Source organism: Petaurus breviceps, unplaced genomic scaffold (genome assembly GCF_028583685.1).
Source record: "Petaurus breviceps papuanus isolate PSGF00001 unplaced genomic scaffold, PetGlider_PUasm1.0 186, whole genome shotgun sequence".
Classification (NCBI taxonomy): Eukaryota; Metazoa; Chordata; class Mammalia; order Diprotodontia; family Petauridae; genus Petaurus; species Petaurus breviceps.
Window position 1 is genome coordinate 3525877 of NW_027185798.1, and position 20500 is coordinate 3546376.

At 43.4% G+C, this 20500-nt stretch overlaps 1 protein-coding gene across 7 annotated transcripts in view; it reads right to left on the reverse strand.

Annotated features, from left to right (window-relative positions):
- Nucleotides 1–878: 878 nt before the first annotated feature.
- The window catches only part of LOC138162331 (zinc finger protein ZFP2-like), a 22586-nt gene continuing 2964 nt past the window's right edge, over nucleotides 879–20500 (reverse strand). For 2 of the 7 annotated variants that reach the window (XM_069089391.1, XM_069089396.1), the window contains exons 2-7: nucleotides 18777–18875; nucleotides 16652–16778; nucleotides 16053–16148; nucleotides 7584–9317; nucleotides 5472–5538; nucleotides 879–1811 (exon numbers count right to left, since the gene is read on the reverse strand). In XM_069089391.1, the coding sequence (XP_068945492.1) occupies nucleotides 7768–9317; nucleotides 16053–16148; nucleotides 16652–16778; nucleotides 18777–18875 (1872 nt within the window). In that variant the 3' untranslated portion in view covers nucleotides 879–1811; nucleotides 5472–5538; nucleotides 7584–7767. Of the gene's footprint in view, nucleotides 1812–3995; nucleotides 4108–5471; nucleotides 5539–7362; nucleotides 9318–10292; nucleotides 10469–16052; nucleotides 16149–16651; nucleotides 16779–18776; nucleotides 18876–20500 lie in introns of those variants that run through there. The other 5 variants (XM_069089392.1, XM_069089395.1, XM_069089397.1 and 2 more) reach the window with 5 other exon arrangements.

The following is a 20500-nucleotide window of genomic DNA, read 5'->3' on the forward strand; positions in this document are numbered from 1 at the left end:
GCCTCAGGGGACAGAATGAGTCATGGATTTTCAGACATGGCTGTTACAACTTTTTTCGTTAACTATGCATATGTTACAAGGGTTTTATTCTGCTTTTTTTTTCTTTCTAAGTTGGGGAAGGGGCGAGAAGAGCCAAGTTGGAAGAAGGGAAATAGAGATAAGGTTGTCAAAGAAAAAGACTTTGAAGCAATTTTTTAAATACACAGAAGTGAGCAGAAGAAAGGCTAGAAAGAAGCACAAAGAAGATAGCTTGAAAGTCCTCTATTGAATTTATTACACACTTAAAAGAGAAAGCAAACAAAAGGGAAAGTAAGAGATTTACAGTTTCATGTATAAGCCTCTTTTTTGGTTCTACTTCAAATATAGAAATGTTCATTTTTATTTGGTATTTGTCCAGATGTTTGAAAAAGAGTAGCTCACCTGGTTTGAATTTGGAAAGATGTTTATATCCCTTGAGATCCATAGACCAAACGTCCTACTGAATTTAGGAGATCGCAGATATAGATCAGCTACTTTAGTTGCTGTCAAAATTATTAGCTCCACTTTAGAGATGGGAAAAGTAATAGATAACATTTTGGGAAGGGTTTGAAGGAAGAACTGACAGCATTTCTAGCAATTTAGGGAACTTTGGTGTGACAAAAGAAAAGTAACAGTATGAAGAAGCCAGACTCAGTGCACCCAAGTGTCTCTGGAAAGGAAACTGATAATAAATGTGGTAAAAACCTGTCAAAAGCACCCTCCTGATCCAAAGATCTTGGGTATACTCTGGGGGCCTCTGGATTCTCTTGCTTACTGCCGCTTGATGATTTGGGAACTTTAGTATGACATCATCTCAAGGGTAATCACCAGATCCCCTTACAAGCACACACACTCACAAGTCTCATAACATGAACAATTTTATTTACAAGCTACTGGAAACCTACAGAACTCATATCCAAGCCCATAGGAAAGAATACCCACCAATGAACTACAAGTCTCATAACATGAACAATCTTATTTACAATTTGCTGGAAACCTACAGAGCCAAATTCAAGTCCATAGGAAAGAATACCCCCCAGTGAGCTGCCATTACCCCATAAGTCTGTAAAGTCTTAATGACTTACAGGATTTCCTCATATCAGCTAAGAGCAAAGGTCATAGGAGTGTGATTCTAAAACAAGTCCTATGATAACAACATTATACAGACAAACAATTCTGGAAGGCTCAAGATCTCTGATTAATGCAATGACCAACCATGATTCCAGAGGTATCAGGATGATCTATATGACCCGCCTCCTGACAGAGAGGTGATGTGTTCAATATGCAGAATGAGACATTTTTGAACATGGATACTGGGAATCTGTTCTGTCTGACATGTATATTTGTTACAAAGATTTTGTTTTCTTTTAATTTGGGGGGGGGAAGAAAAATACTTGTTAATTGAAAAATAAAATAAAATGGGAAAAAAAAGGAGTTTGCTCCTCCACACACAGACCCTCCCCTCTTGAGGCTCTCAGCAGGTGAGTGGTCGCTGCTGCCATGCCTCCTTTCCTGCAGTTCTTCCTGGCACACAGCAAGCTTCGGGTGCTTCATCACCTGCTTTGTCCTCCAGGCTCCACAGCTCTCCTGAGCTCCCAGAAGACGGCCGGCTCACCCCTTGCCCTCTCTATCCTGTGCAAACCACTCATCAGAGCTGCTCTCACCTTCCAGTCAGTGGTCCCTTCACTGCCAACCCCACGCATGTACTGTCCTCTACAGTTTCGATGCTCTTCTCAGGCTCCAGAAGATGGTGCTCATGCCCCTCCCAGGGGACCAGCTCTCTAGCAACTGGCCTGAAACGGGAAGAACATTCTGAGTGCACCCAGAACTCACCAACACACCTCAGAGCCAAGTGGCCCTTTATCACTAAGCCCCCTTTGCACAGCAGGCCCACAGCCTCGGGTCTCACACCCGAGAGGTTTCCCAGGGACTAAACACCCCCTCCTCTCTGTACTTCTCAGGTGAGTTGTGGTCTCCAATTCGACACAGATATACACCGTCTCGTTACTGTTTACCTCTTCTCCCTCCAGATCAGAAGGGGGCTTAAAAGCACACTCTACTCTCCCTCCCTGGTGCTTTTCCCTGGACCATGGAGGCTGGGTCCTTCTAATTACCCAGGACTGCTGCCCCAAACAGCAGCAAAGGAGGAGAAAAGAGTCTTCTCCCAACACCACCAGCACGTTGCAAGGCCAGAGCTGTGTGTGAAGCAGGCTTTACACACAGGTAAGGGCCTGTGGGCTGAAAGCAAAACACATTCTGGTCCTTTAGGTCAGCTGTAGCTACATTGTACAATCAGAGGGTCCTAAATCCAAGTTTCATAGAGTACAGTGGCTTTTTATGCCATCATCAGTCCCCTGGGGAAGGCAAAGGGCTTGGTCCAGCCATGCTCGGTCCCAATGAAGGCAGAGCTATTGTTCTGTACAGACAGAAAGGCATGTCAGAGAAGTACCAGGGATCCCTGTCACAGATGCCGATGCTGACCTGAACTGACCCGAAAAGAATCAAGGCCTTTGGAAGGGGAGATCCAGAGTAAGGGGTGAAAGGGCACTTCTGGACTCAAACAAGAAAACAGAGTTATCTGATCCCTCATAACCAGATGTCATTAGCTAATCGCTATAACTTTGTTAAAGATCTTCTAGGGAGGGTCTGTTATCATCCCCATTTTACAGATGAAGAAACTGAAGCAAGCAGAGGTCGAGTGGCTTGTCCAAGATCACTAAGCTAGTAAGTATCTAGGGCTGGAGACTGAAGAGGCCTGTCCTCCGAAGGGATCATTAGCTACGTTTTCCCTCCTAAGCCCTGGGAACCCTGGGCATTTCATTCTCAGAGGGCTAGGGTAATTACTGTTACAAAGTTTTCCATGGGGCTCCTATCACCGAGGTCAAGACCCATCTCATCTGCTTTACAGGTAGCCAGGGTCCCCTGCCCACATACCCACCTCCCCCTGCTCCCCAGCCCTGCCTCTATAGCCTTACCCCCTACTACGCCCTATCTACTGGCTCCCACGCACTCTGAGCGCCAGCCTTGTCTCCTCAACAAGCACTGCACTCTCAGACCCAGGTGCCTTTGTTCCCATTGCTTCCAAATCACCCGCTGATTTTATCCGCATTGGTTCAGGCTCTCCCTGATCACTCAGCAGGACTCTCCCCACTCAGAACTCTGGACTCAAACAAGGCACTTCGGTTTGAACCTAATGTCTCTACCAGGTGACGTGTTTTCTACCTGCCTGATTCCCCTACCTGGCAAACTCCTTAACAGCAAGGATTGTGTCCTAACGAAGCCTCTGCAGAGTGAGAATTCTGTTAATGCCACTATCCAGTAGGACACAGAACACAGCAGAACCAAGACTAGAAACTCCCTTCTGGAGTTGGGGAATGCAGGCCAACAAAGGGAAAGGGACAGTCTATGACTGGGTGACCTTGCAAATTTCTGATCAGCTTATCAACAGAAAACAGGGAGAGAAGGACTCTGCTCCAACGTAAAAGTTAGTCCATCGATTAGTCTAACAGGTAGAAGTGAGAGCTGAGATACACTAAACTCTCACCGCAGATCAGTGCCTGACTTTTCCTTGGGAGATGACCCTGGCTGCTTCTGCCACTGTTCGGATGGCCAGACATTGGAGATGCTGGTGCAGGTCCGCTGCTCCCAACCTTCCTCCCCCCCCAGAACATGTTTCTACACTGCCGCCAGGAGGACCTTGGCCCAGGAGAAAGCTCTTAGATTCCAGCTCCTTCTGCACATCTCCATTCCCACACCTACCCATCGTATTCTCTCAATAAATTAGTCTCCAATTGGTTTTCTTGTCTGTCTCTCCAGCCATCCTTCACTGACTGCCCATGACCTTCCTAAGGCATACCTCCAGTCAAGTGAACCACCATTTCAGTGGTTCCCTGCTGACTAGGGATCATTTCATTTGTTGTACTTACAGCCTCCATGCCTAGCACAGTTCCTGGCACATGATGGTCCTTAATAAGTACCTGTTAATTGAAACAATCCTCAATATAGAAAAGATCTGTAATTTTGTCCAATTTGGGAATGTCCTCCAAGGTAGACGACCGCTCTCTGCCACAGTGGATGTCAGAGATGAGCCTGAGGATCAGAGAGGTTAAGAGCTTTTCCTGTGCTCACCCAGCGCCCATTATACCACACTGCATTTACTCTATGACAAATTCTAAGAGGGAGCAGTAGCTCATCCCCACTGCTCTCTTCAGGTCTACAATATAATAACTCACATTGCTATAGCACCTTAAGAAACAGAGAGCATTTTTTTTCAAAACTTTGCAAGAGAGGTAGTTATAATTACCTCCATTCTATGAACAGGGAAACTAAGGCCCATCTAGGTGGTGCAACAGAAAAAAGTGCTGGTCTTGGAGCCAGGGAGACCTGAATTTGAATCCTGCCTCAGACACAAGTCACTTCACCTGTCTGTCTCAGTTTCCTCCTTAGTAAAATGGGGATGATAAGAGTACCTCCCAGGGTTGTTGTACGGATCAGATGAGATATTTGTTAAGTGCTTGGCCCAGTGCCTTGTACATGGTAGGGCCTCTATAAATGCTAGCTACTAGTTCTGAAGCTGCAATCTAAACAAATGTTTCCTGCACTAACCTGTCTCTATAGATGTCCCTCCACTTAAGCCTGACATGCAGGACCATCGCCCTTCTCCTCAACACATCCCGGGCCCTCTCTGAACTTCAGTACTGTGCTGGTCACTATCCCTTCAACTAGAATGTCTTCCCTTGTTCTCTCTTGGCAAATTCCAGTTTAGAGTCTTCAAGACCTAACAGAAATCCTCCCGCCTCCCCCTATACACTTCCCAAGCTCTCCCACTGAGAGAGACCTCATCTTCAGAAATTCCTATAGTATTTTGTGCTTCTCTCATGACTCTTTCAGTATCTATAACATAGGACAAGCTGTCATGTGTCATCTCTCCTACTAGAATGAATGTTCAATGAAGGCAGGGACTGTGGCGAATTCTTTGTCTTGCCCACGGCACCATTCACAATGCCTTGAACATAGTAGGACTTCTGGAAATGAATAAAGGCAGTTCTCTATCTCCTTCACAATAGTGTTAAGAGTGGGCCTGTTTCTGTGGGTCTATATACACTCAGACAAAACCACAAAATCACCTTTGTGAGCTTGGTGGGAACCAAGAACAGCCTAGAAGAATGAACAGTGAAGAGATGTGATGAGGTAGGAGAGTCAGGCTTCTGATGAAGAGGTCTGCACTGGGAAGTCAAGAAATGAGCACTGCTAGGCAGCGCAGTGAACAGAGCGCCGGCCCTGGAGTCAGGAGGACCTGAGTTCAAATCCGGCCTCAGACACGGAACACAAAAACTAGCCGTGTGACCTTGGGCAAGTCACAACCCCAAATTGCCCTACCTTCCCCTCTCCAACAAAAAAAAAAGACATGAGCCCTGCTTTTAAAAGCAGAAGACCAATTTTTCAAGTCTCACCTCTGACGTTTCATGGTTGTGTCATCTTAGAGAAACTGCTTCCCCTCTCTTAAGTCTGTTTCCTCATCTGTAAAATGGACAGAATAAGTGAACTCTGTACCTCCCAGATGTGAAGAAAGAACAGTGGCATGAGAACAATGTGTGACCTTAAAGTACCATGTAGATACCAGCTATCACTAGGATGATCCTTGTCCTACTCTGTCAATTATGTCATGTCAGCCTCCCCTCTGGATTCGTTTCCTCATCTGTAAATGGAGGGATCTAAGATCCCCAAAAGCCAGTGACATACACCTCAAGCACTATATCAAGAGGGTTTGACCAGGGTCACTCTCACAGGTAAATGGAGTAACTGGCCACACTCTGTGGTGTAATGAAGGGAACCCAATGCTAACATCTGCTGCTGATCCCTACCCAAAATCCCAAACCCCAGGACCTGCCAGTGCACCACAGCTAAAGGAGGCACCTAGGTGGGGATTTTGATGTATTCTCAAGATCAAGTTTTCTCTGTCTGCACACAAACCCCTGGACTGTTCAATAATGACCAATGATCTGATCGTCCACAGCAACATCTGCATTGCCCTGACATTTCCTTCCAAGGACAATACTCTTTCCCAGATGGTTCAGCTTGGAAGTACCTCAATGATGAACTTACTATAATAATGCATACAAGATATATTACAAGAAAAGGGAAGCAAAATGGGATAAGGCCATCTTTTAAATGTCCAAGAGTCAATTCAACTAGAGTTTATTAAGCACCTATGTGCAGAGTACTATGTGAAGCACTGAGGTGCTAGAGGGGAAAGGGTAAAAAACTGAAAGTCCCCATACTCATAAAGCTTACATCCTCCTTGGGATGGGAGATGGGGGATGAGACAGAGAACAGGAATGTGGGCAGAGCCAAGGATAAAGTACTCTAGAGAATTCTAAGAAAGAAGGCACTTTCAGTTGGGAAGACCAAGGAAGCCTTTTCAGAAGAGATGGCACCTAAGCTCTTTAAGGAAGCTGGGAAAACAGTACATTCCAGGCATAGGAGACAGCCAGTATGAACATGAGGAGAAAGAAATGAAAGTTTAGAAAGAAGTTTGGGTAGACCCACAAGGCTACCAGGGGTGATGAATCTGCACTGTGGAAAGGAAAGAAATAAAGAGTGTAACAAACATTGACATAAAGCTTGAAAGGGAGGTTTGAACCATACTATGGAGGGCCTTAAGAACAGGATAAATTGGTGTTTTATCTCAGGGGTAATAGGGAGACAGTAAAGCTTCTGAGTTTCTGGGGAAATGATTCTGGCAACCAAATGGAGAGGGAAAGGGAAGACACCGGAGGCAGGACGACCAGATAGTCAGTCATTCAAGAGTCCAAGCAAGGGATGATATAAGCCTGAAATACAGTAGTGGTGCTACGTGTGGAGACAGAAGCCTGGGGCATTACGGAGGGAGACCTGACAACTCAAAACATATTCTTACAAGTTTAAAAAAAAATGAAGTTTCTCCCAGAGTAGTATTACCATTCCACTTCCACCCACTCTCCCCAATACATGGGGATAATAATACTTGCATCACTCTGTAAACATCCTACTATGATGACTCAGCATGATGTGGAGGTGATCCTAGAGAGGTATGCCAGTAGAACACAAGCTCTGGCAGGTGCTACTAAGTTGGAATTCCTTTGAGTATGGGACCAATGTATGTGATCCAAGTTGGGTCTACAATCCAAGGACCAGCCTATTCAAGCATAAGGAGGTTTGTCACCAGAAGGTTGCCACCAGGTAATGATTTGTTTTTTGACCATGCCAACTCATAAGATCATAGAATTTAGACCTTCAAGGTACCTTAGAGTTCACCTAGTCCAACCCCATCATGTGGGAAAAATGAGGGCCAGAGAAGGAAAGGGATGTGCTGAAGAATATGAATGCAGAAAATAGCAGAATTGGATTTGAACCCACGTATCCTATTTGCCCAGAAAACCCCAAATGGGGTCATGAAGAGTCAGACATGACTGAAAATGACTGAACAAAATCCTGACTAAACGCACAAGGTTCTTTCCATCACAGAAGCTGTCTACCATGGTAGGGAGAGATTATCATCTACATCAGGAAGAAAAAGTACCCACATCAACAAGATCATGGATCTTTCGAATCCCACGATTACTCTCTAGTGTGAAGTCTCAAATGATATCTGCATCTGAAGGCTGTCCAATATTAATTTCATTGATAGGGATTTCTACCAGTGTGAATTCTCTCATGAATACATATAGCCAATGGTTGCTGAAGCTATCCCATAGTCATTATATTTAGTTACTTTCCATTATGGATTTTCTGATGTTGAAGAAGTAATGATTTCTTAATAAAGGTGTCCCCACACTCACTGCATTCATAGTGTTTTGCTTGAGTGTGAATTTTCTGATGTTTGGTAACAGATGAGCGATTGCTGAAGGCTTTTCCACATTCACTGCATTCATAGGGTTTCTCTCCAGTATGAATTCTTTTGTGTTCAATAAGGTGGGCGCTCCGGATAAAACTTTTCCCACATTCAATACAATTAAAGGGCTTCTCTCCAGTATGAATTCTTTGATGTTGAGTAAGGTAAGCACTGCGGCTGAAGGCTTTTCCACATTCATTGCATAAATAGGGTTTCTCTCCAGTATGGATTCTTTGATGTTTAGTAAGAGATGGGTAACTTCTAAAAGCTCGCCCACATTCATTACATACACAGGGTTTCTCTCCAGTATGGATTCTCTGATGCTCGATAAGAGATGACCTTTGGCTAAAGGCTTTCCCACATTCATCACACTTATGGGGGTATTCTCCTGTATGACGTCTCTGATGTTGAATAACATATGTGCTCTGGCTGAAGGCTTTTCCACATATGTTGCACTTGTAGGGTTTTTCCCCAGTATGAATTCTCTGATGTTGAATAAGGTGCGTGCTCTGATTGAAGGCTTTTCCGCATTCATTACAATGATAAGGCTTCTCTCCAGTGTGAATCCTCTGGTGTCGAGTCAGATGTGTACCTCGGATAAAAACTTTTCCACATTCATTACACTTATAGGGTTTCTCTCCAGTGTGAATTCTCTGATGTTGAGTAAGGTATGACCTGTCTCTGAAGGACTTTCCACATGAAATGCACGCATAGGGCTTCTCTTCAGTATGTATTCTCTGATGATTAGTAAGGGATGAAATGTAGCCAAAGATTTTCCCACAGTCGTTACATTTGTAAGGTTTCTCTCTGATACGGACTTTCAGATGTTTAGTGAAGGACAAACTGTGGGTGAAAACCTGACCAGGCTCATTACATTTATGGGACTTTGGTCCAGGACTAATTCTCTGATTCTGAGTAACATATGTGTTCTGGCTAAAAAACTTGACACGTTCATTATAAGTTTTTTTCCCAGTATGTACTCCATGATATTGATGACAGTCTGAATAGTAACAGAACGCTTTGCCTGATTCGTTCCCCTTACAAGATTCTGAGGAGATTCTACTGCATTTCATCAGGCTGGAATACTGCTTGAGGCTCCTTCCATAAGCACTATATTTACGCAGACTCCTTTTCATAGGGATTTTCTGTGGTGGAACAAGGATTGATCCAAGATTGAAGCTTCTTCCAAATGTATTATATTCATGGCCCCTCAGCTTATTAGGAACTTTCCTTTGGGTGACTGCTACTTGTATAGAATCTTTCTCTTGGGTGTCCTGCTGTTCCTCAACCTTGACATTATATTCCCAGGCGTCTCCCGACCTGTGGCCCTGGTGACTAATCCTTGTGAGGCTTTGCAGGGATAGCTTTGCGACAGGCATGCCTAGCTTTGGAGCTAATTCCTTGGTTTCAGGATTAGTCTCCCAATCTGGAAGAAAAAAATAACATATACTATGTATTGTTCTGAAAGAAAGAAAAATTCTGTAATCTCTCTCATCAAGGAGAATCCTCTTCAGACTGGAAAGAGCAGAAAAAAATATCCTACATTTAAGTAACACTTCAAATTCTAGTTTCATATAGTCATGTTGTCTCATTTTTCTCCTCACGAACCAGTAAAAAATGAAGGAAAGCTTTTAACCATTACATTTTATAAGTAAAGAAATTGAGACCCAGAATGAAGGAAGGATTTAACTAAGAATCACTGACAAAGAAAAGCTAGACATGAAGCCAATTAGGTCAAGTATCCAGGTCCAAAGAAATACAGCCACAGGGAATGAAAGAATCTATGGAAATGGAGGTGAGTGACAAACCACAGCTTGTAATCTCTTGACAAAATCACGGGGAATGGAATTGCCAGATTGGAAATGGACAAGTGTCTCACTTCTGAAGAAAATAATAAGTTGACCTATGGAGAAACCGAGTTGCTTCCATAATTTAATATATACCTTAAGACGTCATGAAGAAGTAGAGGAATCAGTGAAAGAGTCAGAAAAGGAGGAGAGAGGTAGGAGTATCGAGAAAACACGAAGCCTTTCAAGGCCAAGGTACAATTAGGAAGCTGTTGGTGTGCTTGGAGATTGTTTAGTAGAGGGACAGGGGAGAAGCACTGAGGACAGGCTTTTTAGAATTAGAGAGAACTGGGCATATTTCTAGGCCTATGAGAGGAACCAATGGAAAGAGAAAGACTGAAGGTTCTTGAGAGAGAAGAGGTAGGATGATTGTAGGAACAAGGCAGGAGGGGACAGAGTCGTAAGTGATGAGCCTGAGCAAAGATTTCTAGGGCAGAAGGTAAGGGATGTCAGCCTTTGCCATAGTCCCTTCAGCGGCCACTGCTTTCCCCTCTCCCCTGGGCCATGGCCGTCACACTCTCTGCTTTCTGCTATGTGCTGGGGCTCCTGCTCACCTTCTTTGCCATCCAGCACATTGTAGCATTTGATGAATTGAAGACCACAGAGCAAAGAAATATACTCAATGTTCCTGAACTTCCAGAATCTCTCATCCATGCTTTCTTCTCTATCACGTTGCTCTGTGCAGTAACGTGGGTCTTATTGGGTCTCAATACACCACTGTTGACATATCCTATTTGGAGGTATATGAGTAGACCAGTGATGAACAGACTAGTACTTTATGAACCTAGAACTATCACGAATGCAAATACTGTAGCAGGTGACAGAAATAAAGATGGTGCAAATGAGCTTTTTTGCTGGCTATCATTTTTTTTTTTACTTCCTAAATGGTGGGATTTATGTTTTGATGAACTCTTAAGATGATATACAACAGACTGTTCAGTTAAGTGCATGCAAAAGCAACAGAGTGAAAGGATTCTAAGCAACAAAAACCTGTTTCCAAAATAAGCTCAAGGAATATAATTAGTTACTTTGTAAAAAAGACTCATTTTTAAAACATTTTCACACTTTTTATTTGTGGAAAGACTGTTTTCATATGTTATGCTTCAACAAGAAATTATAAAGAAAGAATTATGTATAAATGAATACAAAAGGATTACCTCTGATATTGACAGGTTTGAACTTGTACTTCTTAAGGAACAGTCATAATTTTCTGAATCATTATTTGGCCATCCTTAGTCTGTTGGAAGTTTTTATTTATAAGATTGTGCAAATAGCTTATTTTGGTTTTATTGCAATACCTACTAATTATAAATTTGCTATAGAGATTAAATGTTTTAGAAGGACCCAAAACCCTGTATATGTGAATTTATGGGAAGCCTCCTATGTTTCTTCACATATCATGAGAAAGATTACATGAATATATTTGCAAAAATATGGATGACAGGATTTTTTCTTAACATTTGAACATGAGTCCTATATTATATGACCAAGCAATTTAACATAATGGTTTCATAAAATTCATAGATTTTATTCTTAAGCATAAGTGAACCTATTAACAATATATGCTGAATTATCTATGATGAAATGCATTTAAAATTATTTTAAATGAGAAATCACTTGGCAAGAAATTCAGTATTCTAATTACTGTTACAATTCAATGATAAAGGATATGTTTTTTGCTTATTCATTATTTAATGAAGTAAACTAATGGCAAAAAAGAAAGGGCAGCAGGAGTTCAACAGCCCTTGCAGCTCTTCCCCGTGACCCCCGTGCACTCTGGGTTTTTTAGCACAGTTCATGCCTTCGGGTTTGGAATTTTCTACCTCTGTATTGCTGCTTGTTGCAATATTTCTCTTCTTTCAAGGTCCAACTTAGGTGCCAGCTCTCTTACAAGGCTTCCTTTGATTCCTGAAAATCAAAATGATCTTTCCCTCCTCAAATCTGATAAAGGATATTCTTAAGGCCTTTTAAGCCATACCTTAGATGTTCAGATAAGAAAATAAGAGAGAGCATTGTATAACCATCCAGCTGTTCCTTAGTGCAACACAGTCAAAGTCTAAAATAAAGATTTCTTTTCATTGCATTGTTTTAAATATTGCGAAGATATACTTAACACTGCATAAACTACAATAAAATAAATGTATATTAATCCTTTTTAAAAGAGAAAATGTAAAGAAAAATAGATGAGGCTGTCAAAAGGTGAGGAATGAAGGAGGCAAGTTGAAGTAGTTACTGTCAGAAGGTATAGATCTCTGTGAAATAAGTAAGGTCTTCTGTTTTAATTCCAAAGAAGAGTGTATTGAGGTTTAAAGAGAGAAAAGGCTTAGAAAAATCACTGTGAGATATGGGATTGAAAAGAAGTCAACAAAATAAGCACAACATTTTGTGAGGTTCCAGGGGTGGGAAACCTGCAGCCTTGAGGCCACACATGGCCCTCTAGGTCCTCAAGTGTGGCCCTTTGACTGAATCCAAACTTCACAGAACAAATCCCCTTAATAAAAGGATTTGTTCCATAAAACCTAGACTCAGTCAAAAAGCCGCACCCAAGGACCTAGAAGGCCACATGTGGTCTTGCAGTCACAGGTTCCCCACCCCTGGTAAGCAAAAGTAAGGTTTCAATATAAGGTTATATATCACATGGATGAAATCAGTTCAACTTTGTGAATCCTCCAGTGATACTTAGCAGGCTAAGCACAGAAGCAAAAGAAAACAACTAGAAATGGCAGGGTTTTCTCCAGACTTGAGATTTAGCAAGCTAGAACACTTAGAAGACTGACAGTGGGAGGGCTGAGGAAGAAGGAAAGGTTCTAGGACTGTGGCTAATCATCTTTAAAAGGAGCCGATGGAGAGGGTGAAAGATGCAAAGGAAAATGGTGCCAGGCTGGAGATAAAGACTGAGTCGAGGGACTGTAGGACATCGTGCGTGTGAAGAGCAAGTTTGGTGGGAATTAACGAAGTGGAGAAGGGAAGACGCTAGGAAGTTGTGGTCAGAAAGCAAAACGACAAAGTTTAGGCTCCTGACAATGAAATGAGTTGAAAAGCTGGAAGGAATGGCCACGCTGGCTTGTGACTGAAATTAGTGTGGTGGCGTTACATAGTCCCTGTATTAGCGGAGTTATCAACATGAATATGAGGCTGGATGGAGGAGAGGAGAAGACTGAGCCTGAATTAGATGCTACAGATTCTGCCCCCAAGGAGTTTACATTCTGGTGAGAGCCAAACTATTTGATTCAGCACTCAGGTATCTTTGGGTGGTCAGCTCTAAACGTGATGTCTTTTGATGACTGTGGCTTTGGCTTTGAAGTCTGCTCTCAAATGTATCCATTTATGATTGCAGCTGCATTAGGTGGTACCTGACATCTAGATCAAAGGTTTTACCCTAAGACTTTAGTCTCCTAGATAACAAATCCTGATCACATTATCTATTCTGTGCCACTTCCAGGATATAACAGACTAAGGATATAACAGGATATACCGTGTTTCCCTGATAATAAGACACTGTCTTATTAATTTTTGGGGAAGAAAAACACCAGAGGGCTTATTTTCAGGGGAGGGCTTATGTTGTCCTGCCTCAGCTCTCCTCCGCGGCACTGCTCTCAATGGCGCCAGCAAGCAAATCACTGGGGAAGAACAGGATGACAGCGCTCACTGCTGCAGCTCTGATTGGATGCAGCTCGGAGCGTGGCATGCGTTGGGGGGGGAGGAGGGACGGTGCATACAGAGGGTACCGTAATGTAGCATGTAGCGCAGGGGATCACCTGCACTACAGTAGCAATCTCAATAGGGCTTATTTTCGGGGGAGGGCTTATTTTAGAGGAATCTTACACAGTAAGGGGAGGGCTTATTTTCAGGATAGATCTTATTATCGGGGAAACACGGTAACAGACTAAGATAAGAAAACTTGAGTCCCCTTCCTTTGTCTCATTGCTCTATAAAAACCTTGTCCTAAGAATCAATAAATGGAGTTCATGGTTCTTCCTTGAACTACCCACATGGTCTGATCATTTCATATTCACATCTCTGATCATGCTTAGTGCTGGACACTGAGCAGCCCACAGCAACATTCCATCTGGGGAAACAAATTCTGCATCTAAAAGCAAATAGAAAATGCAGACAAAGGCAAGTCCACATGATTAGGGGTAGGGGAGGGTTCCCAAAAGAAGCTTTGCAGAAGGAGGTGCCTGAGTGATGTACTGAAGGCAGCTGGAGATCCCACGGGGCAAAGAGGAGAAGGCAATGAACCCCAGGAATTGGGGGCCACCTGTGTAAAAGCAGGGTGGCAGGAGCCACACCAGCCTAAAGGGCTGTCTGGATAGAAGTCAGAGAGCAGACAGGATGGGCTGGAGCCAAGTTTGCAGGAGTTCTTTATCTTTCAGTCTATGACCTCATAGACTCTATTATGCAGTCTAGTGAAGCCCTTCTTGTGTTTTAAAATAACTGAGAGTGCAGGGGCAGCTAGGTGGTACACCAGCCCTGGAGTCAGGAGGACTTGAGTTCAAATCCAGCCTCAGACACAACACAAAAACTAGCCGTGTGACCTTGGGCAAGTCACTTAACCCCAATTGCCCTCCCCCCCAAAAAAAATTAACTGAGAGTGAATTTCAACTAGAGGCTAGTAAAAATAAAGAGGTGATTTTTTTTTTTTCTGATCTAAATTCACAGACCACCCTCCCCCCACCCCGGGGAAATCTAGCCATGGACCTCTCTGAGATCTAAGGATCATAGATCATATTAATTTCCTTATCCCCATATCTCTAAGTCCTAAAAACTACAGAGTGGCTGAGAGAAACTGGGCCCGCTAACTGATTTTGGTGAAATTGTGACCCTGGACAACCTTTGCCTGCCTCAGTTTCCTTGTTTATAAAATGGGGGAAAGAATGGTAGCTACCTCTCAGAGTTATTGTAAGGATTAAATGAGAGAATATTTGTAAAGTACTTAACCCAGTGACAGTTACATAGTAGATACCACAGAAATGAAAGTTATTATTAATAACAAGATTTTGCAACTATATCCCCAGGGCTCAGCACACAGTAAGCAGTTGGATCAATGTTTTTTCATTCTTTACTTTTCATTGAAGGTATTAGGGATGTCATGCCTAAGAAGACCTCACAGATATCTTCAAGCATTTGAAAGACTGTCAGAGAGAGATTAGGATTGTTCTATTTGGTCCCCAAAATGAAGAATTAGACACAAGGAGACAAAGGTGCTGGGAGGAAGGATGAGGTCCAATACAAAGACAAATTTCCCACCAGTTAGAAGTGTTTAAAAGACAAATGGGCAAGGAGGGAGGGAGCGGGAGGAAAAGTACAGAGGAGAGAAAGAGGGAGAATGCGGCATTGCCACTTAGCAGCACGCTCCCTAAAGAGGCTGGATGATCCCTTGCTGAGTGTTACAAAAAGGCATCCTTTTCCAGCACACTCCTAATTCTAAGGTTCTAAATGGAGATTTCCAGGAAGTAGATGAGTAGTCAGAAGTGGATATTTGGCTTTGGGAATCATCAGCACAGAGAAGCAAGAAAATGTTAGGAACACATGAGCTTCTGAAAATGTAGAGAGCACAGGACAAAGCCCTGGGGCAGTCAGACACCCTGGGTGATGCTTTATCTTGTAGGTCATCAAATGCTAGTCAACGTTATTCCTTCCTTCTGGGTCTTTTCTTTTCTTTTAAAAAGGATTCTTTATTATGAGAGATGGCTGTCTGGGAGTGGAAAGAAGAAAGAATTGGAGAAATCTAGGCAATATAAAATCAAAAGACATAAACACAATGTTCAAAGCCAGAAAAGGAAGCAAAGATGCTGAAGGACCTTAGAACTGAGCTCAGAATCCTCTAAAGAAAAGTCCCTGGTGTTTAGCCTGAAGGTGGTCGTGACTTTCAAGAGCTGGGGCAGGAGCCAGCCTGGAGAACTTTGAGAACAGGAGTTAAAGGAGGGAACAAGCATTTATTAAGCACCAACTGTGTGTTAGAAACTACGCTAAACACTTTACAAATATTCTCTAATTGGAGAAAGTGGGAAGAGTGGACATAAGCAACATGCTGGTAAATCTGGCAGTAAAATGCTGAGAAACTGGATGGCGCCTGGAAGAGGAGCAGAGGCCGGCAACCTTAACCTAAAAGAAAAGGGACCAGCCTTGGAAGGAGCTACTAAGGATGCTGGAGAGGCCCAGTCACTGACCAAGGCAAAGGCGGAAAGCTTAGCTGGAGAGAGCGCCAAGACAGACAAGCACCACGGCTCCAATCAGTCGACTCCCACTTCCCAAACGGCCACCCCAGTTTTTGTTTGCGGTTACTTGCTGCCTGGTTAGTACTTCCTTACCTGCACAGATGCTTCCTGGGCTTTCTCTCTCCACTGTCCATGGCTCTCCTCCTCCCTCTAAACGAGAGATCACAACAGGTTTGAAAACTGAAAGCCCTACTCGTGGAGAAAGAAATAGAAGATGTTTGCTCATGCTGCACTCACAGGGATCTGAAAACTCAGTTCTAGACTTTTCATTAAGGAAAAGAGGTTGTGTTAGGAAGACAAACAGAACTGTAGAGAGACCCCTTGTGGGATTCAGTATTGCAGTTCCAGAGACTGTCAAATGGGATCAGAGCTTGGAAGGCTCACTTATCCCTCTCCTGGTTAAGAGGATAGCATCTTCTCACACAAACACTGGGAACCAAGAAAGAATCCACATCAGTACATTTGAAATCACAGACAAGGTCCAGCCTCAAGAACCACATCATGAATTTACCCATCTTTAATTCTATTTATAAAACAACTTTTGCCCTGAAAGAAAAGAGGATTATCAGGTCCCCCCCTACACACACACACTTGATCCAAAGCTCAGCTAATCACTTGAGATCATCCAGGGGTGTTTGACAACACAGAAAGGTGAGAAATCAGAAAAGGGAGACTGAGTCACGAGGGCTTACCTAGAAAAGTGAGGTTTCTGTAGTTCTCTAGCATTACGTCCCTGTACAGCTGCCGCTGAGTAGGGTTCAATTGTCTCCATTCATCCTCAGTGAAATCCACAGCCACATCCTTGAATGTCACTGATTTCTGAAACACCAAAGTCATTTGTGTCCACTCCAGGGTCATTGTACCAAGAATAATAAGGTCATAAAAGACACAAATGACCCAGGCCCAGCTCCCTCTGAGTGCTGGGAATCTGCCCTGCTGGCCAGGCAACCATTCCTGGGGTTCAAAATAAGGAGAGGTTGATTTTCATGTTCAAGTTCATAGAATAACCCAAGTACAGACTAATGCCACCTGAAAGATGGGAAGGACCTCCACAGGATGACTTGTGCTTGACCAAGAATCCCTTCTTCAACCTTCCCAAGCCCCTATCACCAGTGCAGCCCATTCCAATTGTAAACAGCTCTCCTTTTTGATCAGGGACTCTCAACCTTTGTGTCCTGAACCTCTTTCGAAGGCTGATCCAATCTACGGACTCCTCAGAATGATACTGTTATATATATAAAACAAAACACTTCAGATTACATGGATCCCAGGTCAAGAACCCCTACAGGGAATTACCTGGAATACTGAGAAGTCAAATAAAAGACTTGTCCAGAGCCTTCAAGTCAGCTTAGCAAACATAAAAATTCTTTCTTAAGAATTTATTTTAATTTTTAAACATTTTAAAATTTCTATTTTGTTTCCTTTTCAGATCTGGAGTGTCCCCCTCCCCATTCCCCATCCCCCTAGGGAGGAGCCATTCCTCACAAAGGGCAAACAGAAAATAACCATTTCTCAATGTCATGCACTGGACAGGATTTGTGTGGCCAAGACCAATTAAACTAGAATCCAGGAAAACAAGAGGGAGACTGGGCAAAGAGAGGTGAAGCTGGAGAGTCAAGGCCATGATGAGGGCGAAGAACAAGCATGGAGGGCACTAGGGAGGGGTGAGGTGGAAAGACAAGAGATTGTGGGCAGAAAAGGACATTTCCAATTTCAGAGTCTTAAAAGCAGAGTGGTTCGGGGTGATGGTGAAGTCTAAGTATGATGTAGAGTAGAAGGGGGTTAGAATGCAATAGACATACTGTGAGGTCAAAAAATCATTAATGTGCACTAATGTGGCCAAAGACCTAGAAAAACAAGAACATGGGCAGTAAGTAGTGCAGAGCAGGGACAGTGGACTCAGATGGATCACACATGTAGAGTTGAGAGAGACCACAAAGGTCATCCAGCACAAACACCTCATGTTTTTTTTACAGACAAGGAAACTTGAGGCCCAGAAAGATTGTGCCCTTGGTCATGGAGGCAAAAGGTGGCAGATCTGGAGCCTCAACCCAGGGACTCTGACCCCAGACCCTGGCCATGTTTCCCTGGGGCACATGGCACAAATACTAAGGGCAAAAGGGACCAATCCAAATTGAAATCTATACCTTGGCTTCTCATTCCACAAGCTCAAAGTCAGCATAAGACAGAGTGAAAGCAACGGGTTTGGAGGTGGAAAAGCTGGGCTCAATCACATTTATTATTTTCGTCCCTTTGAGCAAACCCCTTAAAACACTCTGGGCCTGTTTCCTCATCGATAAAATGCACAGCTGGTTAATACTCACTCCAAAGACCCTTCTGAGTTTAAGTCTAGGACCCTAGATTCCTGAAATCTTCCACATAATTAACAAATTATCCAGCAAATAATAAATAAGAGAATACATATGAAAGTTCTAATTATAAAGTGCTACACAAATATAAGTAGGAATGATAATGGCACAGTGGAGAAAGCACTGGAACTGAAGCCAGGCAGACTCGAGTTCCAATTCAGCCTTCGACATTTAGTAGCCATTATACTCTAAGTAAGTCACCTCACTTCTGCCTCAGTTTCCTCATCTGTAAAATGGGGATCATAATAGCACCTACCTCTCAGGGTTGGCCTGGCACATGGTAAGCACAATATAAATGTTAGCTATTATTTTAAAATACAATATATAAGGGAGCATCCTAAGGACCCAGTCTCTCTCACTGACCTCTGAATCCTTGCCCGAGCCCTCCAGGGAACCCCTGACCCCAGACTTTCTCTACTCCCTCCCAAGGCTCAGGAATAGCCATTACCTTATTAAGCGATATCATCTCTCTATCTGGGACCTCCACTTGGGGAATCTGAATATATGGCGCCACCAGGAAGTGAGTCTTGTCCACTCCAGCTCGCACCTGTACATTTTAAGGTACATAACAGAATCAAAATGAGGTGTCCAGCAACTTGAGTCACACAACCCAGAATCCTTCAGAAATTGTCAAGACCCAGCACTACAGATAAGTGGGACCCATTCTGGAGCAAAATTGAAACTCTGGAAGTTGCAAACAATAGAAATACTTATGTCCACAGAAATATATGAACACTACCTTCCTTCCCATTCTCTCTCCTTCCTCAGCCTGGAAAGATCAAACAGACACTGAAGAGTCTGTTGGACACTGGAGGCATGAACAAGGACCTGAGCTAAATCAGGAACCACAAGTTCAAAAAATACACTTAATTGTTGAACTTCAAACTGAACCTCCTTCAAAGGAAAAAAAGTATATGGAAATAATTGTGTCCATGACAGAAACTGGAATGTTTGAAATGTCAATTAAATAGTTATTTCTGGCAAACATTTTTCCTTTGCCAGAGAAACTGCAGCAACTTTGAATCCCCATGGGAAATGGGGGAGGGTCGAGGACAAAGCTTCAAATTAACTGTCATACATACGCACATAGCTGTATATATTCATGTATGCATGAACCAGTGGAGAGGAGGAGGGATTTCCAGATTGAGGAGTTTGTTGCCACCATCACCCTCTCCACCCTCTTCAATCTCTTCTTCTCTATTTACCATCGGCTTACTGAAATGCTCAGTTTTTGGCCTTGCTTTGGTCCTACTGGGCCCACTGAAACTACTATCATGTCTTTTATTTCAGAACCAAGACAGGGAGTAGATAGATACAGGTGTGTCCAGAACAGGTCTCCCTAAAGTAGGGGTGTTTAAGGTTTTTTTGTATCCTGGATCACAGTGGTAGTCTGGGGAAGCCTAAGGATCCTTTTCCTGTTTTTTTTTTAATGCATAAAATACAAAAGAGTACCAATCACTGAAAGTTATAAAAAAAATTTTCAGCAAGTTTATGAACCCCTAATGCCTCCTCTACTTCCTTTGCCCAGGACGACACTGACCTTCTGTGTCTCTGTCCAGGCAGAGCAGGGCCAGGCAAGGACAGCAGCCAAAGAGACTTGGAGAACAGGGTAATGTTGAAAGAGAAGAATTAGGGTGTGGGAATCAGGACTGGAAGGCTAATCTGAGCAAGGGGGGATGTGAAGCTCAGAGCTAGAGTGGGGGCAGTTTGTGTGTAAATAGGCTGGAAAACCTGAAGTTGGATCTGGGAGGATGAAAACAAGGTTCAAAGCTAAGGGGATCTCAGGGGTCCTGAGGAATGGCTCCAAGTTGAGGGGGAAAAAGAGCAGCTAAATTGATGGTGAGAGGTGTGAAAGGGTCTCTGAGCTGGAAAGGGGGAAAAGAGGATGGGACCCAGAACAGGAAAGGACTAGGGTCCACAGGCTCAGAACTTAGTACAGGAGAAACAAAGAGGATGATGAAGGGGCTCAAAGCTAATGGTAAGGAAGGAGCTGAGATCTGATGGTGGAGAATGGGAAGGAGGCTTAGAGCTGATGATGGAGGGGTGAGAAGAGGGCTCAGAGCCAATGATGGTTGTGGAGGAACAGGGGGCTTACAGCTAATGAGAGGAGGGATAAGGGAGCTCAGAGCCAATGATGGTTGTGGAGGAACAGGGGGCTCAGAGCCAATGATG